The sequence below is a fragment of the Branchiostoma floridae genome, chromosome 12 (genome assembly GCF_000003815.2).
Source record: "Branchiostoma floridae strain S238N-H82 chromosome 12, Bfl_VNyyK, whole genome shotgun sequence".
Lineage (NCBI taxonomy): Eukaryota > Metazoa > Chordata > Leptocardii > Amphioxiformes > Branchiostomatidae > Branchiostoma > Branchiostoma floridae.
This window is the reverse complement of record NC_049990.1, coordinates 4,280,342-4,302,412: the sequence shown is the minus strand read 5'-3', so window position 1 is coordinate 4,302,412 and position 22,071 is coordinate 4,280,342. Positions and strand designations below refer to the sequence as shown.

General features: G+C 41.7%; 1 protein-coding gene across 1 annotated transcript in view; it reads right to left on the bottom strand.

The window, feature by feature from the left end:
* Positions 1-22,071, bottom strand: part of LOC118428037 (prokineticin receptor 2-like) — a 39,876-nt gene that overhangs the window by 6,161 nt on the left and 11,644 nt on the right. The window contains exon 2 of the mRNA XM_035838003.1: positions 14,133-14,330. Within this exon, the coding sequence (XP_035693896.1) occupies positions 14,133-14,330 (198 nt within the window). The remainder of the gene's footprint in view (positions 1-14,132; positions 14,331-22,071) is intronic.

The following is a 22,071-nucleotide window of genomic DNA, read 5'->3' as shown; positions in this document are numbered from 1 at the left end:
CAGTAAAGTAGTATGGTATATCGAACAGTAGATTCTACATTTTTGTTCTTTCATAGCTTCTTCTTCGATATTGGAATTGTCCTTGGCATTCTATGGCATTAGCATGTATACTAGTATAACTTCCGCGCGTACTATGATTCTAGCCCACTGGCAAAGCAAATAAATTTCTCTCTTTTTCTATATGCTGTGATATGCTGTGTGACGTATGAAGGAGATTTTCAATGGCTCAAGTTCTTTTCACGATAAAAACTCGATAAGCCATGTGTAACATATGGTTTTAATACACATCTAGTACACATAAATCCCCTGCCTAAGGTACAACAGCATTACTTAGATACATAGGCTCTCAAAAGATTTGGTTTGTAAGAACAAAATCCTAAAAGAGCTTTGTAGCAAACGCCTTGGGTTGATATAACATCAGGTTGGTTGATCCTATACAAACACCCCCGGTATTATTCGCGTCGGAGTAAGTTTTTGACCAATACTGACAGTTCCAACCTGTATCTAAATTCCCACATGGCTGGTACAAGGAGTAGAAAAAAGCCAAACGTAGTTCTATGGCCTTTTTTTGATGCCGTAGGGACAGTGGGTTCTTATTTACTGTTTTTGGGTCACGTTATTAGAAGGCAGAGCCCATCCCTCTCCTCACATCTTTTAAGACGTCACATTTGTAAACCGAAGCCCGGCTGGGCAGCTGTCGCCCGTCAGAAAACAGACAGAAAACTACACAAGACGTAAAGAGAGTAGTCGTTGAAATCATGGTACAATGCTAAACTTCTTTCCAACACAAAAGTACTAGTACACGGTCGGGACCGGTTTGTAAATGTGACGTTAGCCTCCCCGACCGAACTTTGTACATTTGTACACCTATGTGGAAGAGGAAAGGCGTGTGCCTTTCCTAAGAACCAACGTCCAGTCAGTAATTTCGGGAATAGAACCCGCAATCAATCGGTTTTGTGTCCGCTAGCCTGGCCATTTGGCCTTTTGACGCCACCATCGACAGGAACTCTATTTAGTTTCATTTGTATCTAAATTACCACCCACGGGTTGGCACAAAGCCACACGTGCGCGTACGGACCTTTGTAGTCCTTTTTGTGTTGTTGCCAAACGCACGTTAGCGTTTTTCTGTTACGGCCAATTTGCTTGTCAGACAGGCTAACGATCACAGCCTTTCAAAGTTCTTAACCTTTTATGTTAGACGTACGGTAAACGGTAGTTGTAGTAGTATCCATCTCATGTTACCTATCTAGTGAGTAAGGTAAAACATTACTTCGATACATAGGCTTCTTAGGCAAGATTTCTTGTGTAAGAACAAAATATCGAAAAGGTTTTGTGAGTAACGCCTTTGGTTGGTATAATGAAAGGATGGGTCATCTTAACTACATAGGCCGCTATATATCACGAGTATGCTTTTAAGGACACTTACAGTTCTATTCGGTATCTAAATTCCCACATGGTTGGTGCCAGCAGTTTAAAAGAAAGATGAATGTACTTTTATAGCCTTTTTAGGCTTTAAGGTAATGGTAGTGGGTTGTTATCCACTGTGTCTAGGGCACGGTATTGGAAGGCAAAGCCCATCCCTCTCTTTCCACCACCTTTTACCTCCTCAACCGAAGTCAGGTTTAACACCAAGCAGATCCTACGGTGCCATAAAATAGTACTGAAGCTGGCCAAGGAGAATAGCTGGGCAAAGGGAGTCATCAGCAACTTGGAGCCGGCCAAACACGCTCCTAGGCCGGCTGCACTCCTCTGCTAGCCATTGATACTTGCTTATGCATATGCTATCGTAGGATCTGCTTGGAGATTAGGTAGAGGTGGGAAAAGTCATGCTTGTGAAATGCTTTTCCAGGTTCCTTAAGACACAACGTTCGGCAGGGAATTCGGAATGGCGCCCGTGGACACTCGGTGAAAAGAGAGGGATGAGCTCCGTCTTCCAACACCGAGCCCCCAGACACAATAGATAACAGCCCACTGCCTCTACCGCCTTAAAAAGGCTAAGAGGCCATAAAGGGCTACGTTTATCTTAATCTTCAGTACCTCCCATGGCATGAGGCCTGAACACAGGCAGAATGAACTACTCAAGCATTTCAAAACTAAAATCACTTAATTTTAAGTTTCTGTGCTAGGATCAATTTTGTTTGCCGTGCACGCTCGCGATTCTAAAGACCTCGACCTTAAACGCGAGGCCTTGGATAGAGTGTTTAGCATTATAAAGACAACCATCCCGCCATCTCAGACTGTCCTAAGCAATAATTTCTACTAAAATTGCTTTAAACGTTTCTGTGCACGCTCACGATTCCAACGTCCTCGACCTTAAACTCAACACCTTGGCAAGTGTGGATCCTGTCGAAAAAGTTAAAACACCCTGCCATCTCAGGTTGTCCTAAGCAGCCATTTCTACTAAAATTACTTTAAACGTTTCTGTGCACGCTCACGATTCCAACGTCCTCGACCTTAAACTCGACGCCTTGGCAAGTGTGGATCCTGTTGTAAAGTTAAAACACCCTGCCTTCTCAAGTGCACTGAACACCACTCAAACGCCTTGGATATTATGGCTACTGTTGTAAAGTTAAACACCCAGCCATCTCAAGTCTAGCGCACTGAACACCACTCAACCGGCCCTTGTCGTTAAGGTGAAGGTGAGTGGTGTAATCATTCGTATTGAAAGACAAGAGTTCCCAGTCGGCTTGATGTGGTGTAATTTGATACGGATATCCGGATGCACGCTATTGATACTAAGAAAGTTCACAGAATGCAAAAGCGATCCCAGCCTTTCAAAGTCCTCAACTTTTAAAGGGACACCTAGGGTAGTTGATGTTGTAGAACTATATCCATCTCCTGTTACCTACTTATTGAGTAAAGCAAAAGCATAACTTCGATACATTGGCTCTCAAAAGATCTACTGTTGCAAGACCTAGATTTTCGGTACACGCTTTGTTGCCAATTACAGCACTGCTACCATCTTGTGTAACAACTTTATTTGTAACAAAAGCCATTCATATTCGCAACCTCCATTATATTTTCGTCCATTTGTATCCTCACTTGCGAAACTTTTCACTCCCTATATTCACGAAAAGCGAACGAAAATTTCGAAAACTCTTTATCACAGTAAGCCCTTTGCAATTTTCTCTGCCAATTCAAACATGAATTAAAGTTGCCTCTAATATATCTAGCGCAATAGTTGCAGACAATTTACCCCATTTTAGTTGGCAACTCACAATGCTGCATGTAACTTACGAAAGTATAACTAATCGGAACTGAATAACTTGGTAAGTGTACACCCAACAGCGGTAAGCTGACGCGAGAAAGCCAATAAGAATGCTCGGAACGTTCACTGGTTCATCTCCTGAGACTTTGCGATATGGCGGGAGTGGGTGGTGTTAAGTCCCCTAGAGATGGCGGGGTGTATACTTTTACAACAGTCACCGCCAGAGGTCTCACTTTAAACTGGAAGGTCGAGGTCTTTTAAAGGTTGGAATCGTAAATGTGCCAGGAAAGAAGGCTGGATGTAACAACGAAATGTCAACCCAGATTTGCGATGCTTATGTAATGCAGTATTCTATGTGCCAGATGGCTACAAAGACATCTCTAGTGTCAGTCAGTCAGTCACTCGAGGCATCATCAGATACCTGCTAGTGCTAGGGAAGCCTGATGAATTCCAGAGTTGGACAAGTTTTCTCAATTTCACCTATTCTATCGGGCGAGTACATAAAAACTACATGCCCGAACTAACTTATAACTTGCCAAAAATTTGAATGACATTTTTTCTGTATATTTTCACTTCCAACAATGGAATTCTTTTAGTATTGGCTCTATTTTTCTGTGTTTTCTGTTGCTGTGGCCGATGCTTGATGCCATGACTGTATTTACGCTTTGTTCCTTTTTGTATTGTATATGTATATGTATGTGGTCACAATATCAGCTAGTTAGCATAGTGTCCAAATAGTATTGTCCCTGTTGCAATCGGAATAAAGTGTACAGAATTAATTATCCGGGTCCGCATTAGGCATTTGAATGGCTGTAAGACTGTTACTAGCACTGGTCTAAGCCATGTAGCAGAGACAGCAGACATTTTCATGTAGGACTGTTAAGAGCCAATACTACAGGACTCACGTGGATTAAGATTGTATCAAGATCAAGTGAAGGAGGCCATACATATTGAACCTTCAAACAGTGTTAGCGGACTTTCCAACGACCTATACCACACCATGTTCTTTTGATGACTGATACTAGGGCTTGCTCAAGCCTTTCCAACGAAATTGAATTTTCCCATGCCGCTCTCCCTTTGATCAGATTAGGCCATCAACAGTTATATATTGTACGCGCTGTAAGATGTCTCTCTCTACTTGAATCACTAGAAGATGACTTAGCTCGGTAGCTTCCATCCGAAACTAAATTACACCTCAGCTTCAAGGCTGTTACACACAGGATAAACTTCAAATCCGTTCGCTTCATCAGATACTTGCGCCGACCCGATCAATCTTTTTCGACAAAATTGCATTTTCTCACTTTGCATCCTTTACCATGTGCGGTTACGCGCACCGGCTATTAGATTAGTTACTGCTAGAAACCATACAAGCACGGCGACTGCCTCGCGCATGTGCTTATGCTAAGATCAATCTATATCAAATACTTGTGCTACGTGAAAATGGGTTATGCGAAACAAAAAATTGTTTCACAACATTTCACTCTATTCTTGATAAGAGATATTCTTATAACTAGAGTTCGGGGACCTCATACCTCCATGAAATATTTATTGCTTTTTTGTGGATGGTATGTATGTTTATAGTCGGTTGTATTTGAGAGTAATGGTTATAGATGTTATGGGAAAGTAGTGGCGTATTTATCTAATGACACAGAGGATGTCCATCTGATTAGTAATTATTAAAATGTGACACTTAATTGTGTAATGTGCGTTTAAGAGGTCGACGGCATATGGTAGCGTGGTGTTCCTTAAGCTTGATGTTTGGCATTTAAACTGTCTAAGGTTGTCAGCATTATTGAGGTTCGACTATGTGCCTCAGAGCGGTGTGGTGGGAGGAAGTTGGGAAACTCAGAAAGAAGAAGGGATGTGGCCAACTTTAGTCAGATGGTGATTTGATTTTCCACCAATATGTCATAACACCAGATGTTCACACGGTACAAAAACGAGATGCACACTTTTCTCTGACAGCCCTACACCAACTGTAAGATGAATACTTGGCGCCAACCCCGTCTGCTAAAAAACAAGTACCAGTGGCTACGAAAGAGACAACTAACAACTGTCCCTTATCGTAACGAAATCAGAACATCTGTATCGCCCATAAAACTTCTGACACCCAACCCAGATGAGAGGACCTAATGGCATTTTAATCACCATGTCACTCAAATCAGCAGTACAGTATGTGAGACATCCATACCTGTTAAGCATTACCGTTAAATGTACCTCAACTTCTTACAATTATACTAAGTCTTACGCTTCACATCTCCATGATATCCTAAGCAGACATAAATAAAACTAATTATCATATTTAAAAAACTCGGGGTTCCCCAAACAGCTGTCATACAAATCACCTCACTATCTGCTTGGAGCTAAGCCCATTAACAAACACCTAAAGCACGATGCCTGTTCCAATATATCGCAGATATAGGGGTGATTTCTGATATTATTACATCGATTATAACGACAGATACGGCTCCCAAAATCTCATCGATTCGAGCTTTCATCACACCCCACCAACACACCAAGTATGAAACCAATTCACCCAGCCGTTCTTGAGTAATCTTGTACACAGACAGAGACACATAACAGAAAATATAACCTCCATGACATTTCATGGAGGTAACTACTGTGCCAACTGTTAAATATTTCAAACAGTCCTAAGCAGACATAAATAAAACTACTGGGGGTTCCCCAAACAGCTGTCACCTCACCATCTGCTTGCAGCTAAGCCCATTAAATAACACATAAAGCACGATGCCTGTACCAATATATCTCAAATATAGGGGTGATTTTTGATATTATTACATCGATTATAACGACAGATACGGCTCCCAAGATCTCATCGATTCGAGCTTTCATTACACCCCACCAACACAACAAGTATGAAACCAATCCATCCAGCCGTTCTTGAGTAATCATCTACACAGACAGAGACACATAACAGAAAATATAACCTCCATTCCATGACATTTCATGGAGGTAATAAACCAGACTGATGCGCATGGCAGACGAAAAGCGGAATCTGCGAAAAGAACTCTGCAACAGATCTGATTCCGGTATAGGACTGAACAGCCACAGTCGACGTAGAGGGCTGATATCAATTAGGATTTTACCATGGTCAATATTGACCGAAGGAGGCCATATTGGCATATATATAAGAGATAAACTTGGGAATGGCCCATATGATTTGAAGTTGATGTAAGTAAGTCGAGGTTGGAAATGAGCTTCAGTGTAGCCAGGGTGCATCCAGACGGTTTGAAAGATGACCCAAACCTTGATAGTAGTGTTTGTGAAGCTCCCCCGGAAATGTGCGTCTTGCCAAAGGAAAACCCTTCTGTCCATTCCTGTTGTGTGCCGACATGATCTATCGTCGGCTCTTGCTATCACATTGCTGTCACCAGCAGCGACTGATGGCATCAAAGAAGCGGTGCATATTGACATCTGATAAGCTCCAATCTATTCAACTCTGACAAAAAAGACGCCTTCCCGGACCTTCCAGCCAAAATGTTCAATTCATTCTTGATCCTAAGAGATTGAAAAATATGCGATTAGTTGTCATGGGTCAATAAGGCTTTGTTTTGATATATGCGGCAAAGTTGTTATGGCCCTCACTCTCAAGTAGGTCGATGAAGGCTGGAACTCTTTCGTTGGAACTCAGCCCTCTTTCGCTGCGGCAAAATTGTTTATGCCCTTCAAGTAGGTCGATGGATGCTGGAACTCAGCCTTCTTTCGTTGCGAGCCGCGTGCTCTAGTTGTTATCCTGCTTCTGGAACCGGAGATTACGGGTTTGAATCCTGATCTACCAGTTCCTATTCTATAACACGTTTGCAGTCCTTTGGAGTGGGACATTAAGCCTATCGTCTTCCGGGAGGGACGTAAAACGGGGTCCCGTTCCCGAGGAGGTGCCCTGGCCACGTTAATCAGCTTCATTACTCACTTTGGCTACTGCAGCTGGCTGAAAATACACCAGATAAATTTAAAATTTAGGTCTCCAGTTTAGGAGAGCCACAGCTTGAGCGCACCACGGAATACATGACACGTGTGTTGAACGTGGGGACACGCTCTGGCGTGCGATAGATCAAACGTAAAAGTCCAGAGAGATTTTTGTCGAACAGACGTTACACTTGATAAACAGCTTAAGTCCGATGGCTTATAATGTAAAGTGATTAATGCTTGAGACATGACTGCAAAGTAAAATAGTCATGTAAAACAGAGTGGCCGTCCAAATGAGAGAAAACCTAAAGAACAGTTATTTTCTCTTTCCTTGGTATCTAGTGTTCCATTTTGCTTTGTCACGAACAAGACAATGTAAAAAGCCATTTAAATTGACAACTTACTTTAACAGTGCCACAAACAGAAAACAACAAACATGTTGGTGAGGTTAAGACCTTAGAGGCAGTGGGTTGTGAAGAGTCAAGCAAAATAATGTTCATCTGTGTTGGTAAATAACATTGTGGAAAAGACTAAACTTTACGTAACCAACTTGGTTGAAAATTTGGGGTAAGTCCCAATCTAACTTGGTGTTGGTTACGTAAAGTTTAGTCTTTTCCACTAAGCAAAATAATGGTTCGTACGGAGAACTCCTAAAGGCTAAACACAGAAAAGAAAACAAAACTGAAGTGTTACGGAACTTCAAGGAACCGTCCAGGGATGGTGAAAGACAGGTAGCAAACAAACAAACAAAAATAGAACATGTAACAAACAAACAGACAAATAAATAAATGAAAAGAAGATGTAACTAGAGTTCGGCGACCTCATACCTCCATGAAAATTTAGAGCTTTCGTAAATTTCATGCAATTGACTAACACATTAACATAATTAATGCATGGTGTTGTTCATCATTGACTAACGTACACATGTCACAGTTATAAAATTCCCATTATTAATCATAAAGCGGTTTTGCAATTTTTACATAAATTATGCAAAAAAGTTCCTCATTACCATATTTGGTATCTGCTTATATTCCACCTATCATGATTAACATGTGTTACATGTATTGAGGTCCAGTTATTGAAAACAATGGAACTATACAATTTCCTCATTAAGTATGCAAATTAAGTCCTCATTTGCATAACATGTATATCATTATGAACATCTTTGCCCAAGCTACCCGCATGCCTAAAATGCAGGCAATCCGTCGTTCCTTTCTGCAGTTATCCTCTTTGGAGTGTCTTGACAAAAACACCCATGCAGTTCCACAATTAAATATTAGGGGGCTGAAACTTGCCTCACTTTGTCATGACACCAAAAGCTATCTATCACCAAAACGTCAAGACCATGGCATGTCTGGAACAAGAGATACATTGAAAAAACTGCTATGATAGAATATTCTCATTAATTATGCAAATGTACTCCTGTTTAGCATAATTAGTATCTTATCTTGTAAAACATTGTCTAAGGTACCTACATACCAAAAATGATGAAAATCCGTTGTTCCCTTCTTGAGTTATCGTCTTCAGAAGTTTTTCACAAAAATGCCCCTGCTTTCCCAAAACTAGACGCTAGGGGGCCCAAACTTATGTCACTTATTTCCGAGCACAAGAGCTATCTAATACTTCAAAATCGTGACCATAGCTTGCTCAGAACACGAGATAGCAAACCCAGAAGTTGCGCTGCAGTACCAAGGGAAGCCGCTAGGGGGCCCAAAATCTAATCATTTTCAGCTTTCATCACACCCTACCAACACACCAAGTATGAAACCAATGCACCAAGCCGTTCTTGAGTTATCTTGTTTACACACACACAGACAGACAGACAGACAGACAAACACAGGGTAAAATATAACCTCCATGACATTTCATGGAGGTAACTAAGAAAAGGAAGAAACTGACAAGGGTGACGAAAACTGGTTGCAAGGTCCTCTGCGGTGTCTTGATGTTCAAACGATGTTTTTTGTACCAGCAACAAACATGGCCTGTCCTTGGTGCTGAAATGACGGAGGTGGTTTTGAAGGGTTGAGAGAAACGGACCCGGGAATAAATTTGCCACTGTCTCAACTCAGATTAAAGGTATCTACAACAAATACACGATTTTAAAGATTATTCATTGAACAATAAAAGTTTTAATTCTGTCTGAGTGGTGCACACTTCCCACAAGGAGATAAAGAAGTCACAAAACTTCATGTCGTACTGAAGGGGTGTAAATGTTGGCCATCATATTACAGTTCCATATCTTCATGTTATTATTGATGTTGAGTTTATTGTCCTTTGTATGCGACACTGTTACTATGATTGGTTAACTTGAGTACAGTCCCACAATGTCCCTGTACTGTCCAGAAGCAAAGAAAGATTCTCCCTCAGTAAGGTCGAGGACAGGACGCTTGGCAGAGGCTGAGGTAGGGCGTTTCAGGACACCGGCGCAGGATGACGTCAACACATTCTAAATCTCCTCCATACAGCCTATCACACAGCAAAGTGTTTGAACTGAGGCCCACTTTAAGACCCAAATGTCCGCCTTAAGAAAGTCTTAGTAGCAATGTATTTCCCTTGGCACGACTAAAAATGCCTACGAGAAGCGTGCAAATTGCTCGCAGACTAGTCGACTGCTTACAGGCGACCGGATTATATGTCCCCGGATACAGTTCATTGAATTTCCGCCGAATGATGGAAGCTTCTATGCATTCAACCTGACAAGTCCTATACCCCAAAGGTAGATTGTTTACAACTCTGCTCAAATAGGATAGAAGTGTAACATTCTGCTGCAGAATGCGTACAAAAGATTGGATGCAATATTTTTGCTATGCATATTCATGGTACGATGAAAGCCTGAATGTCCCTACATGCCCGGGTATGCGTCTGGAAATTGTTGCTAGCGACAAAGTCAAAAATCAAAGTCCTTCTCTTTGGGGTGATGGCGCATGGGGCGGCGCCCATCTCCGTTTCAGTAGCCCTTGGCCACACAACTTTGTGCAATCACTACGGCAGGGGGCTAGTCAACAGGTAGAGGTGTGTGGTCAACTTCCATACTCTTTTCCGAATGCCGAGTGCTAGACAAAGAAAGCAGCATGTACCGTTTTTAAAGATTTCGGTATGACTTGGCCATGAAACTTACTCACGACCTACCGAGTGCAAGGCGAACGCTCTACCCACTCGGCCATTGCACCGGTTGCTCGATACATTTATTAAGGCATAGAGATGCCATCCGTCAGTTGCGTAACTCCGAGCTAAGCTCCACCTGGCGTCTACATGGGGGCCGTTAAGATGCCGATATGGGTTCGTAAAGATGGTCCAATATTGTAGAAAAGGAAAGTGAGTCATAAATAACTTCAGCGTGTATAAAGAATGGTCGGCCGGCCAAACACAACTCTTAAGAAACTCATCGAGGCCGAAACAGGGCTGGAAGGGCAAGGGCTACTCTCTGCGATGAAAGACAAGCAGTTCTGAAGGACTAACTTCGTCTGCTCCACCTCACACGAGGATGAATGATGTAGTCTCCAAGCAGACCCTACGGTGCCTTAGAAATAGTATCAATGCTGGCCAGGGACTTAGTATAGCGGTACCAGGTGCCCGTTTGATTCCCTTATCCGGCTATCTCCCTTTGGCCGGCTATTCTCCTTTGCCAGCTTTGATATATTATCTCTAAGGCACCGATGGGTCTGCTTGGAGACTAGAATGATGATGATGATATTGATATGTATAAAGAAGTGATGGTCCGAGCCGAGACAACAACTTTCCCAGTGAAGCAAACTCAACACACCTGAGACACCTCAGCAAGGCTCACGGGACATTTCCGAACCATCGCCCGGCCGGGCTGTTTGTGGAAACGAAAAATAGAAATGTATACGTACGAATATAACGTTACACAAATAGTGCTCACGACTATTCTCTTTACGTCTTGTGTAGTTTGTTGTCTTTTATATCATACTTTTTGTTCCCGAAAGCTGCCAGGCCGGGCCCCGGTTTGAAAATGTGTCGTAGGCCTCACATTGTAGCCTAAATATGCCTGTTAAATTTAGCAGGAAAGTAAAATAAGTAATCAATAATTCCAGTGGGCCTGAAGAATTGAGAATGAGATACTCGAGGAAATGGTAGATCATTTGCTCATCTATTATTCATTTATGTGATCCAAATATTGTAGGAAAACAGAAAAAGACATACATGTAAATAACTTGAGTGTATAATGGGGTGATAGTCAGATGGGACAAGTAGCCCGGTGAAGCTAAATCCATGTAGAGAAAATGGTAGCCGAATTATACCTTTAGATCACCGGATGGAATAAAAATAAATCACGAATAGCCTAAGTGGGTACAGAGAAGGGGTGTTCAAAAGTGGCAACTTGGCCGTTAGAGGGAACTCAACGCACATTGGACACCTCCGTAGCATGTTGACAAAATGGTAGCCAAACTGGGTCCTCTAATTTTAGCAGGGAAGTAGAATCATGCCTTTCAAATACCGGATGGAAATAAAATAAATCACGAATAGGCTAAGTGGGTACAGAAACGAGATGGCCAGAAGTAGTAGGTTGCCCTTTAGAGTGACCATTGCATGTTGTCGTAAGCATGTTAAGTTATAGCAAGAAGGTTCTTTAACCTCCTTGGTTATAGTTTCCGAATGATGTGTTTCAAATGTTGCAGGAAGGTAGAGTGCGTCGTAAATAACTTCAGCAGGTAAAAAGAAGCAATGTAGAGAGGGACAACTGGCCCAGTGAGCAAACACACACCCCTCCCCGAGCTTTCGGGAGCGAAAAAATGATATAAAAGGCATAAAATGCACAATGTACATGATCTGTGTATATTTCTAGGTATAGTTTCATTTCTCGTTTCTTAAAACATCCCAGCCTGGCCACCGGCCCCGGTCTGGAAATGTTACCACCTATACCTTATCTGGAAGCACGTTTAGGAAATCATGCATGTGTTTAAAATATTGAAGGAAAGCAAAATGAGACATAATTAACTTCAGCGTGCAGAAAGAACTGATAGTCAGACGTGACGGCTTGCTCACTGGGGTGAACTAAGCACATCTGAGACACTTCCGTAGCCCGGAAGCAAGTAGAATCACGAATTTCGCAGAGTCACGAATAGCCTTATAGTGGGTAAAGCGAGGTGAGAGTCAAACGTGAGCGCTTGCGCGGTGAAGCGGAATGAGCACACCTCTGCCTCAGACCCTTCCGTTTGCCGGAAGCCTGCTGAGCTTCTGAGTCAGGGTTGTTAAACTATATGTGTTTAAAATGTAGACACATGGTAGAAGGAGGATAAAGTAAGTCTTAAATGACTAATGTGGATGACAGAGTTGGTGAACATATATGGTCGGAGGCGACAACTGACACCTCCATTTGCTTTATCAGATCCTACTCAAGGACTAGGAAACACGTTTGATTGTCACGAACCTGGAAACACGTAGAGGAAATGCCAACCGAATTATCTCGTACAAGTGTTACAGGAACGGAGAGTGAGTTATAAAAAAAGGTGTGCGGATTGTATAACTGGAAGAGACCAGAGGTGAAAACTGGCACTTTCATTTTCTTTTTCAGATCGTTCTGTCACGAACCCTGAAACATGTAGAGGAAATGCCAGCCGAATTATCTCGTTAAAGTGTTACAGGAATTGAGAGTGAGCTCTAAAAAGGTGTGTGGGTTGTATAACTTGAAGAAGTTATGGTCAGAGACGATAACTGCCATTTCCATTGCTTTTTCAAATCGAACTGTTACGGACGTGGACACAGTTAGACGAAACTGCCGCCGAATTGTCTCGTTTAAGTGTTGCAGGAATGTAAAGTGAGTTATAAAAGAAGTTGTACAGATTGTATACCTGGAAGACATTAAGGTCAGAGGTGACAACTGGCACTTCCATTTTTTTTTTATTTCCTCTGTCAGATCGTACTGTCATGTAAAGGAAATACCAACCGAATTATCTCGTTCAAGTGTTGCAAGAATGAAGAGTGAGCTATAAAAAAGTTGTGCGGATTTTATAACTGGTAGACATTAAGTCGGTGGCAAGAACTGACACATCCATTTGCTTTTTTTTTCAAATCGTACTGTCACGGACCTTGAAACACGTAGAGTGAATGGTCACCGAATTATCTCGTTCAAGTGTTGCAAGGATATAAAGTGAGTTATAAAAAAAGTTGTGCGGATCGTATAACTGGAAGACGTAAAAAATCGACAACTGGCAGTTCCATGTGCTTTTTCAGATCGTACTGTCACGAACCTTGAAACATGTAGAGAAAATGCCAACCGAATTATCTCGTTCATGTGTTAAAATAAAGTGAGTCATAAATAACTTAAGCGGATGGTATACCTGGTAGACTTTAAGGCCCGAGGCTACAACTGACATTTCGTCGGTTCATTATAGTGGACTGAATCCTACGGTACAGGCGCCAACGCGGAAGCATGTAGAGGAAATGGTAGCTATTATGGGCACATTACAACTCGGAATGTGTGTGCAGGATTCTACTGGGAGTTTTTCTAATATTTCAAACCAATCCACTTCGGAGTAGGCTATATGGCTTGCAATATTGTCACAAGTGTAAAAGGGGCCCCATCGAATATATACGGGGCTTTTTGGACTTTTGGCTACCGGGCTATTTTTGGGCACGGCTGGGCACCGAGATTTTTTAAATCACGCAGTTAGAATCAAACTATGCAGTCAGGCTTAGACTTAACCACTGCTTGGGAGTCAGCCTACAACAGACCTACATGGAAAACCATCTGTGGTGGCGCGACGCTCCTTCCCGGAGCATGCGGATCTGAGTGAATGAGAGCAGTTAAAATCAAGCCGGGACACGGCCACAAATAGACGCCGTGAAATAATCGTGACAAACAATAAGAGATAACCCCCGTGATATCCGGTAGTCTACCGGAAAGGTTTTGTGGCTTCCCAATGTGGCTGGGGAGGGCCATAGCTGGAATAAGGGTTGATATATACAGAGTTCGAAAACTAATCTTACGGACACTTGATATCAGTACAAAGGTTGAAGGTCAAAGATCACCCACCTGTCTATCGCCATGGCTACCAGTGTGTTGGTGGAGACGTAGAGGCTCACGGTCTTGATGTAGTTGACGGCCCCGCACATGGCCGTGCCGAAGATCCAGTCCTCGCTGCGCACCACGTAGTAGTCGATGTTGAAGGGCACGCACAGCAGGGCGGCCAGCAGGTCAGATATCACCAGGTTTACTAGCAGGCGGTTCGCTCTGAAAGACAATATCAAAATTTTGTTATTTCTGTAAACCCCAGATAAGTTTTCTGAGGGTGGAGGTCCTTCCCGAGTTTTTGCTCCGGACCAAGAAGTAGTCGATGTTGAAGGGTACACAGAGTAGGGCGGTCAGCAGGTCAGATATCACCAGGCCGGTTTACAAGTAGGCGGTTCGCTCTGAAAGACAATATCAAATTTTTTTTACTTCTATAAACCACAAATCCTTTTTTATGAGTGTCTGTTCCGAAAATGGTATACAGAGTAGTCGATGTTGAAGGGTACACGTAACAGGGGGGTCAGCAAGTCAGATATCACCAGGTTTACTAGCAGGCGGTTCGCTCTGAAAGAAAATATCAATTTTTTTTTACTTCTATAAACCACAAATCCTTTTTTATGAGTGTCTGTTCCGACAATGGTATACAGAGTAGTCGATGTTGAAGGGTACACGTAGCAGGGGGGTCAGCAAGTCAGATATCACCAGGTTTACCAGCAGGCGATTCGCTCTGAAAATAATAAATAAAAAAATTTTGTCATTTCTATAAACCACAAATCCTTTTTTTATGAGTGTCTGTTCCGAAAATTGTATACAGAGTAGTCGATGTTGAGGGGCACACACAGCAGGGCGGTCAGCAGGTCAGATATCACCAGGTTTATAAGCAGGCGGTTTGCTCTGAAAGACAATATCAAATTTTGTTATTTCTATAAACCCCAGATAAGTTTTCTGTGGGTGGAGGATATTCACTAGGGTTTGCTCCGGACCAAGAAGTAGTCGATGTTGAAGGGCACACAGAGAAGGGCGGTCAGCAAGTCAGATATCACCAGGTTTAAAAACAAGTTGTTCGCTCTGAAAGAAAATATTAAAAATTTGTTATTTCTGTAAACATCAAATACATTTTCTAAGAGGGGGGGTCATTTCCAAGCGTTAGCTCCGGACCACGTAGTAGTAAATGTTGAGGGGACACCAGGTTTACAAGCAGGCAATTCTCTTTGAAAGAAAATATTTAAAAAAATGCTATTCCTATAAACCCTAAACATATTTTTGAGAGTGCACATGTCATTTTAGAGCTTTTGCTTTGTCCCTTTAATACTTGTTACAAAGTTTATCACAACTTTTTGGTTTCTTATTTTGAAAATGTAGCCATCTTATTTGTTTGTACTCATCTTGTTTTCATTTCGCTCTATAGCTCTATATTTACTTGCTGTGGCCTAATGGAGATCCTAATAAACCAAACCAAACCAAACCGAGTTATTGTACACATTAGTCAATGCCGAACACAAAGCAATACGATCATGATATTGAATATCACCAGATTTACCAATAGGCGATTATTTCTCTCTCTCTCTCTCTCTCTCTCTCTCTCTCTCTCTCTCTCTCTCTCTCTCTCTCTCTCTCTCTCTCTCCCTCTCTAGAGAAAAATCAGGTATCTGTGGCAAGATTGTGGCCAACAGACACAGTAAGACATATTCCCTAGAGCTTCTTGCACGACAGCGTGATGTGTAGTTGACTCACTGAACAATTTTAATGGCCTTTAATCCAATCATACCGATGACGTTTGACAAATCATCATCGGCCTACTTCTGTCTTTAAGGACTATGATTGACACATGGGTTTAATCGTGAGTCTAACAATTCATACGCAAGAAATTAATTGGGGGAAAAGAGATCGTTTGATATAGGCCAACAAAAGGTTACTTCAGTCCAAAATCTACCTAGTAGGCGTTTCTGTATACTGTAAATACATTTAAGTTCGCGGGGGTTTAACTTCGCGGTAGCGGGAAAAAGGATTTTCGCGGTGGTTTTAAGTTCGCGGTAGCACCATGCACTTCAGTGTCTTACTGCCGTGGAAAAAATGTTCGTGGTGGTTTTACGTTCGCGGTGAAGCGGCAACCGCGAACATTAAACCACCGCGAAAATTTCTGCATTTACAGTATTGTTGCGTTTTGTTTTACCCCGTCTTCTCGTGTAGAGTTTTCCCAAACAAAGGATAAACCTTAATTAGGGAAAAACAGCCAAATGGCTGCTGTAAGTATTTCATGTCAACCGATTCAATTGGGCTTTTGTCTAGTTTGGTGCTTTCGGGATCTCCGTTTTCTTTTCCTCAAGTACCTACTACAGGTCTACCAGTGAAGAACACAGGCTTTCACAGTCTATTGTATCGTGGTCCCTCCTCTTTAAACCAGCTTCTGTATCTGTATCTGTATATTCAGTATACTGTATAACCGCTCTTCGGTGAAACACACCTGGGTCCAGTTTCTGTATCTGTAGGTGTAGAACCAGTATAACCGCCCTCCGGTGTAACACACTAGCTTCTGTATCTGGATGTGTATAGCCGGCATAACCACCCTTCGGCATAACACACCAGCTTCTGTATCTGTATACTCAGTATAACTGCTCTTCGGCGTAACACATCAGCTTCTGTATCTGTATCTGCACAGCTAGTATAAACAGCGCTTAAGCGTAACACACCAGATTCTGCATCTGTATACTCAGCATAACTGCTCTTCGGCGTAACACACCAGCTTCTGTATCTGTATCTGTACAGCTAGTATAACAACGCTTTAGCGTAACACACCAGCTTCTGTATCTGTATATTCCATATAATCGGTCTTCGGCCAAGCACACCAGCTTCTGTATCTGTATCTAAACTTTATATAGCCGGTATAACTACCCTTCAGCGTAACACGCCAGCTTCTGTATCCTTATATTCCGTATAACCGCCCTTCGGTGAAACACACCAGCTTTTGTATCTGTATATTCCGTATAACCGCTCTTCGGTGAAACAGACCACCTTCTGTATCTGTATAGTCAGTATAAACCGCTCTTCGGCGTAACAAACCAGTTACTGTATCTGTATATTCCGTATAACAGCCCTTCGGTGTGACACATCTGTATGTGTAGAACCAGTATAACCGGTCTCCGGTGTATAACTACCTTTTCGGTGACCAGCTTCGCTTCCTTTCACTAGGGCTTTTTCTAGTTTGGTGTTTTCGGATCTCCATTTTCTTTTTCTCAAGTTTCTACTACATGTATTTCTACAAGTGAAGAAAACAAGCTTTCACAGTTTCTATTGTGTTGTGTCTCTTCTATACACAAGCTTCTGTATATGCATCTGCGTTTCCAGCATAGTCGCCCTTCGACGTAACACACCAGCTTCTGTATCTGCTTCGCTATAGCCGGTATAACTGCCCTTCAGGGCAATAAACCAGCTTCGCAGGCACGCAGCAATTGCACATTTAGGCCACAATGTTCCAAGCTAGTGAACATCAATGATTGTAAAAGCTATGACGACATGCAACACACATACACAGACAAAATTGGCTTCTCAGAACCCCCTCAGAAATCCAGTGAGATTTTGCTTCACTTCGAAATCATGCTAATTATGGCACAGCCAGTGATGCCCAACCAATTACAAGCAGATTAACAGATTGCACTGACATGTGAACTGAAATGAAAGCAAGAAGCGGTTAAAGAAAGCAATGAAATTTCAAAACTGAAATGGACAGCAAATATTTTTTAGATCAATGGAACCGCACGCGTGCTACGTGGCGAGTCACAGTAATTAATGAACGAACAAACGAATGAATGAATGAATGAATGAATGAATGAACGAACGAACAAACGAACGAATGAATTAATGGACGAATGAATGCATGAATGAATGAATGAATAGATAAATGAATTAATGAATTAATGAAAGAATGAATGAATTATTGAATGAATGAATGAATGAATGAATGAATGGAATTAAGAACACCTTAAGTGTACGTTTCTGCTCTCACAAGCTTAGTACAGGCCAGGATGATAAAGTTCTAAGTAGTTCTAGATAATCCACGTTTAAGTACTACTAGGAGTGTTATCGTACTACTAGCAGCTATAAGGTCTAATGTATGATGGTGTATACAGGTTCAACTTGTTTTCCCGCTTCTTAAAACAGCTCTACATATAAGTCAAGTCAGTTGGTACAACATATAAGGGCAGACGGAGCTTGAGATACATGGTTTATCTAATTGCATCAGAAATGCAAATTTTAATCCGTGTTTGAAAGGCAAGTCAAACATACGTTGATTCGTAACCTTTTCGTTCACCACCACCCACACACCCACAAACACTTAAAACGCTAACATCACTAGCACGACGTAGGCGACTGCCCAGCGTTCAATTATTTCATTTCCTGTTTTCGTCCTCTATCCTCTTGCATTTACCATAGGCTTCATTTCTCTTGGCATCTTTCTTTGTTGCTTTTGATGTTTCATCACTTTTGTTTGATCGTCAAGTTCGTCGATTCTTCACTTGAATGTTGGCGGGGGGTTTGTTTTTCTGTTTTCATGTGGCATGCGAGTGCGTCAAATACTTACAAGTGAAAGGATTGCAACTTGTAATTGCAACTTGTTTTTCTTGCTGAATCGGTAAAAAAAAAACAGCCTTGAAAAAATCTGTGGACCGCGAGTGCGTCAAATATTTGTGAAAAGATGCGTAATTGCAACTTGTTTTTTCTTGTTGAACCGGTAGAAAAACCGCCCTGAAAAAAATCTGTGGACCGCATTGGGGACCGATTCGAAAATGAACAGATAATATACTGGCAGGCGCTCACGTGTTTTGGAGCTTACACAGGTCCCAAAAAATAACAAGAGTGAAACAGAGTAGAGTTGATAGTCACTTTTACAAGGTTTTTACAGTCAAACTTGGTCCGAAACAAGGGTGGTTAGTGTTGTTTATATGGAAATAGGATTTTAAAACGCCAATGGACATGGGATACTCCACCAAACAGAATCCCTTGTAGCGAAATAGACCATTGTTTTGAGTATCACCCATTCACAAGTTCTCTCAGATAATTAGGTCCAGGTTCAGGTCGGAACCGGGACCTGATTTCCTGGACGTGGACCGTCCCTGTACTTGAATTTTCTGCACCGGTACCCACCCCCACTCATGGGACATCTTCATTGAGCTGCCCTCATTGACATCTAATTCTTAGGTCTCTTTGAAATTACCGGTCTTCCCTCTCAAAATCTAGCACTTGATATGGATGACGCGGGTTACGCTTTATAAAACTTAACTTCCCGCTGATATTTTAAGCTATGCTGATATGTTCATAATATGTGAAATGGCAACACCCTGCCATAGCACATTATGTAGACCATGGGACATTCTCTTTGAGCTACTCTCTGTGACATCTAATTCTCTCTCTCTTTGAAATCACGGATCTTTCCTTTCAAAGACTAGCTCTTGATATAGATGACAGCGGTTTGCACTTTCTAAACTAAACTTCCCGCGGTCATTTAACCTATGCTGATATGTTCATAAATTTGTTTAATTGCAACATGATCATGGGTAATTTTCTTTGAGCTACTCTCGTGGACATCTAATTCTCTCTCTCTTTTGAATCACCGGTCTTTCCTCTCAAAGACTAGCTCTTGATATAGAAGACAGCGGGTTGTGCTTTCTGAGACTCAACTTCCCGCTGATATTTAACCTATGTTGATAAGTTCATATTTATGTATAATTACAGTCTCCTACAAATGCAATATGTAGATCAGGGGATATCTTTATTGAGCTGCCCTCCCTGATATCCAATTTTCATGTCTCTTTGAAATCACCGGTCTTTTCTTCTCCAAGGCTAACACTTGATAGAGATGACGTGTTAAGACACCGGGTTGCGCTTTCTGGGACTCAACTTCCCGCTGTTATTTAAGCTATGGTGATATGTTCATATTTCTGTCTAATTACAGTATTCTACAAATACAATATGTAGATCATAGGTCTATTATTGAGCTGCCCTCCTGGATATCTGATTTTCATGTCTATTTGAAATCACCGGTCTTTCTTCTCCCAAGACTAACTTCTTTCTTCTTCCAAGGCTGATTTTAAGCTATGCTGATGTTCATATTTCTGTCTAATTACAGTCTCCTACAAATGTAATATGTAGATCAGGGGATATCTTTATTGAGCTGCCCTCCCGGACATCTAATTCTCAGTCTCTTTGAAATCACCTTTTTTCCCCTCTCCAAGGCTAACACTTGATAGAGATGACGTGTACAGACAGCGGGTTGCACTTTCTGGGGCTCAACTTCCCGCTGATATTTTAACCTATGCTAATAAGTTCATATTTCTGTCTAATTACAGTCTCCTACAAATGTAATATGTAGATCAGGGGATATCTTTATTGAGCTGCCCTCCCGGACATCTAATTTTCCCAGTCTCCTTGAAATCACCGGTCTTTCTTCTCCAAGGCTAACACTTGATAGAGATGACGTGTAAAAGACAGCGGGTTGCACTTTCTGAGACTCAACTTCCCACTGTTATTTAAGCTATGCTGATATGTTCATATTTCGGTCTAATTACAGTCTCCTAAAAATGCAACATGTAAGACATGTTTATTGAGCTACCCTCTGTGATATCTAATTCTCAATTCTCTTTGAAGTCACCAGCCTTTCCTCTCAAAGGCTAGCTTTTGATATAGATGACAGCGGGTTGCACTTTCTGAGACTCAACTTCCCGCTGTTATTCAACCTATGCTGATAAGTTCACATCTCTGTCTAATTACAGTATTCTACAAATACAATATGTAGATCATAGGACATTTATTGAGCTGCCCTCCTGGATATCCAACTCTCATGTCTCTTTGAAATTACCGGTCTTCCCTCTCAAAATCTAGCACTTGATATGAATGACGTCGACGCGGGTTACGCTTCATAAAAATTAACTTCCCGCTGATACTTAGAATCTGCAGATATTTTCATAATTCCGTGTGATGTCAACAACCTACAATGTAGATCATGGGACATTTTCATTAATCAACCCTCCTTGACAGCTAATTCTTAGGTCTCTTTTATTACCGGTCTTTCCTCCCAAAAGCTAGCACTTGATATGAATGACGCGGGTTACGCTTTATAAAATTTAACTTCCAGATGATATTTGAAATCTGCAGATATTTTCCTAATTCCGTATGATGTCAACAACCTTCAATGTAGATCATGGGACATTTTCATTAAACAAACCTAGTGGGCAGGCCTCTTTATAACCACTAGCTGGTCTCTCCTCTCAAATGACTGGAGTGACGTACAAAGACAGCTGGTCGCGCTTTCTGAAACTTAACTTCTCGCTGATATTTGAAATCTGCAGATATGTTCATAATTCCGTGTAATGTCAACAACATACAATGTAGATCATGGGACATTTTTATTAAACAACCCTAATGGACAGGTCTCTTTATAACCAATGGCCTTTCCTCTCAAATCACCATGGTAATACTTGGCTGGAATGACGTGCAAGGACAACTGTTCGCCCTTTCTAAAACTTAACTTCCAGATGATATTTGAAATCTGCAGATATTTTCCTAATTCCGTGTAATGTCAATATCCTACAATGTAGATCATGGGACATTCTCATTTAACATCCCCAGTGGACATTTAATTCTCATGTCTCTTTCAAATCACCAGTCTTTCTTCTCAAATGGTAACACCTGGCAGAAATGACGTATAAAAACAGTTGTTCGCGCTTTCTAAAACTTAAAAACTTTTTGCATTTCATCTGCCAGTAATCTCCAAGCCCAAGTAGACTTACCTGTGGCACAAGGCAGTATCAAAAAGACCAAAGCAGTATCAAACTGGCAACCGGGAGTTAGGCCCTGATTTTGCCCTTTTGACACTGTCTTATGCCACTAACACCCCCCTCACATTAGGCGCGATTGGATCGGACGACGAGTCTGCGAGCTCTAAATTACGAGGAGGCATGACCCTGAC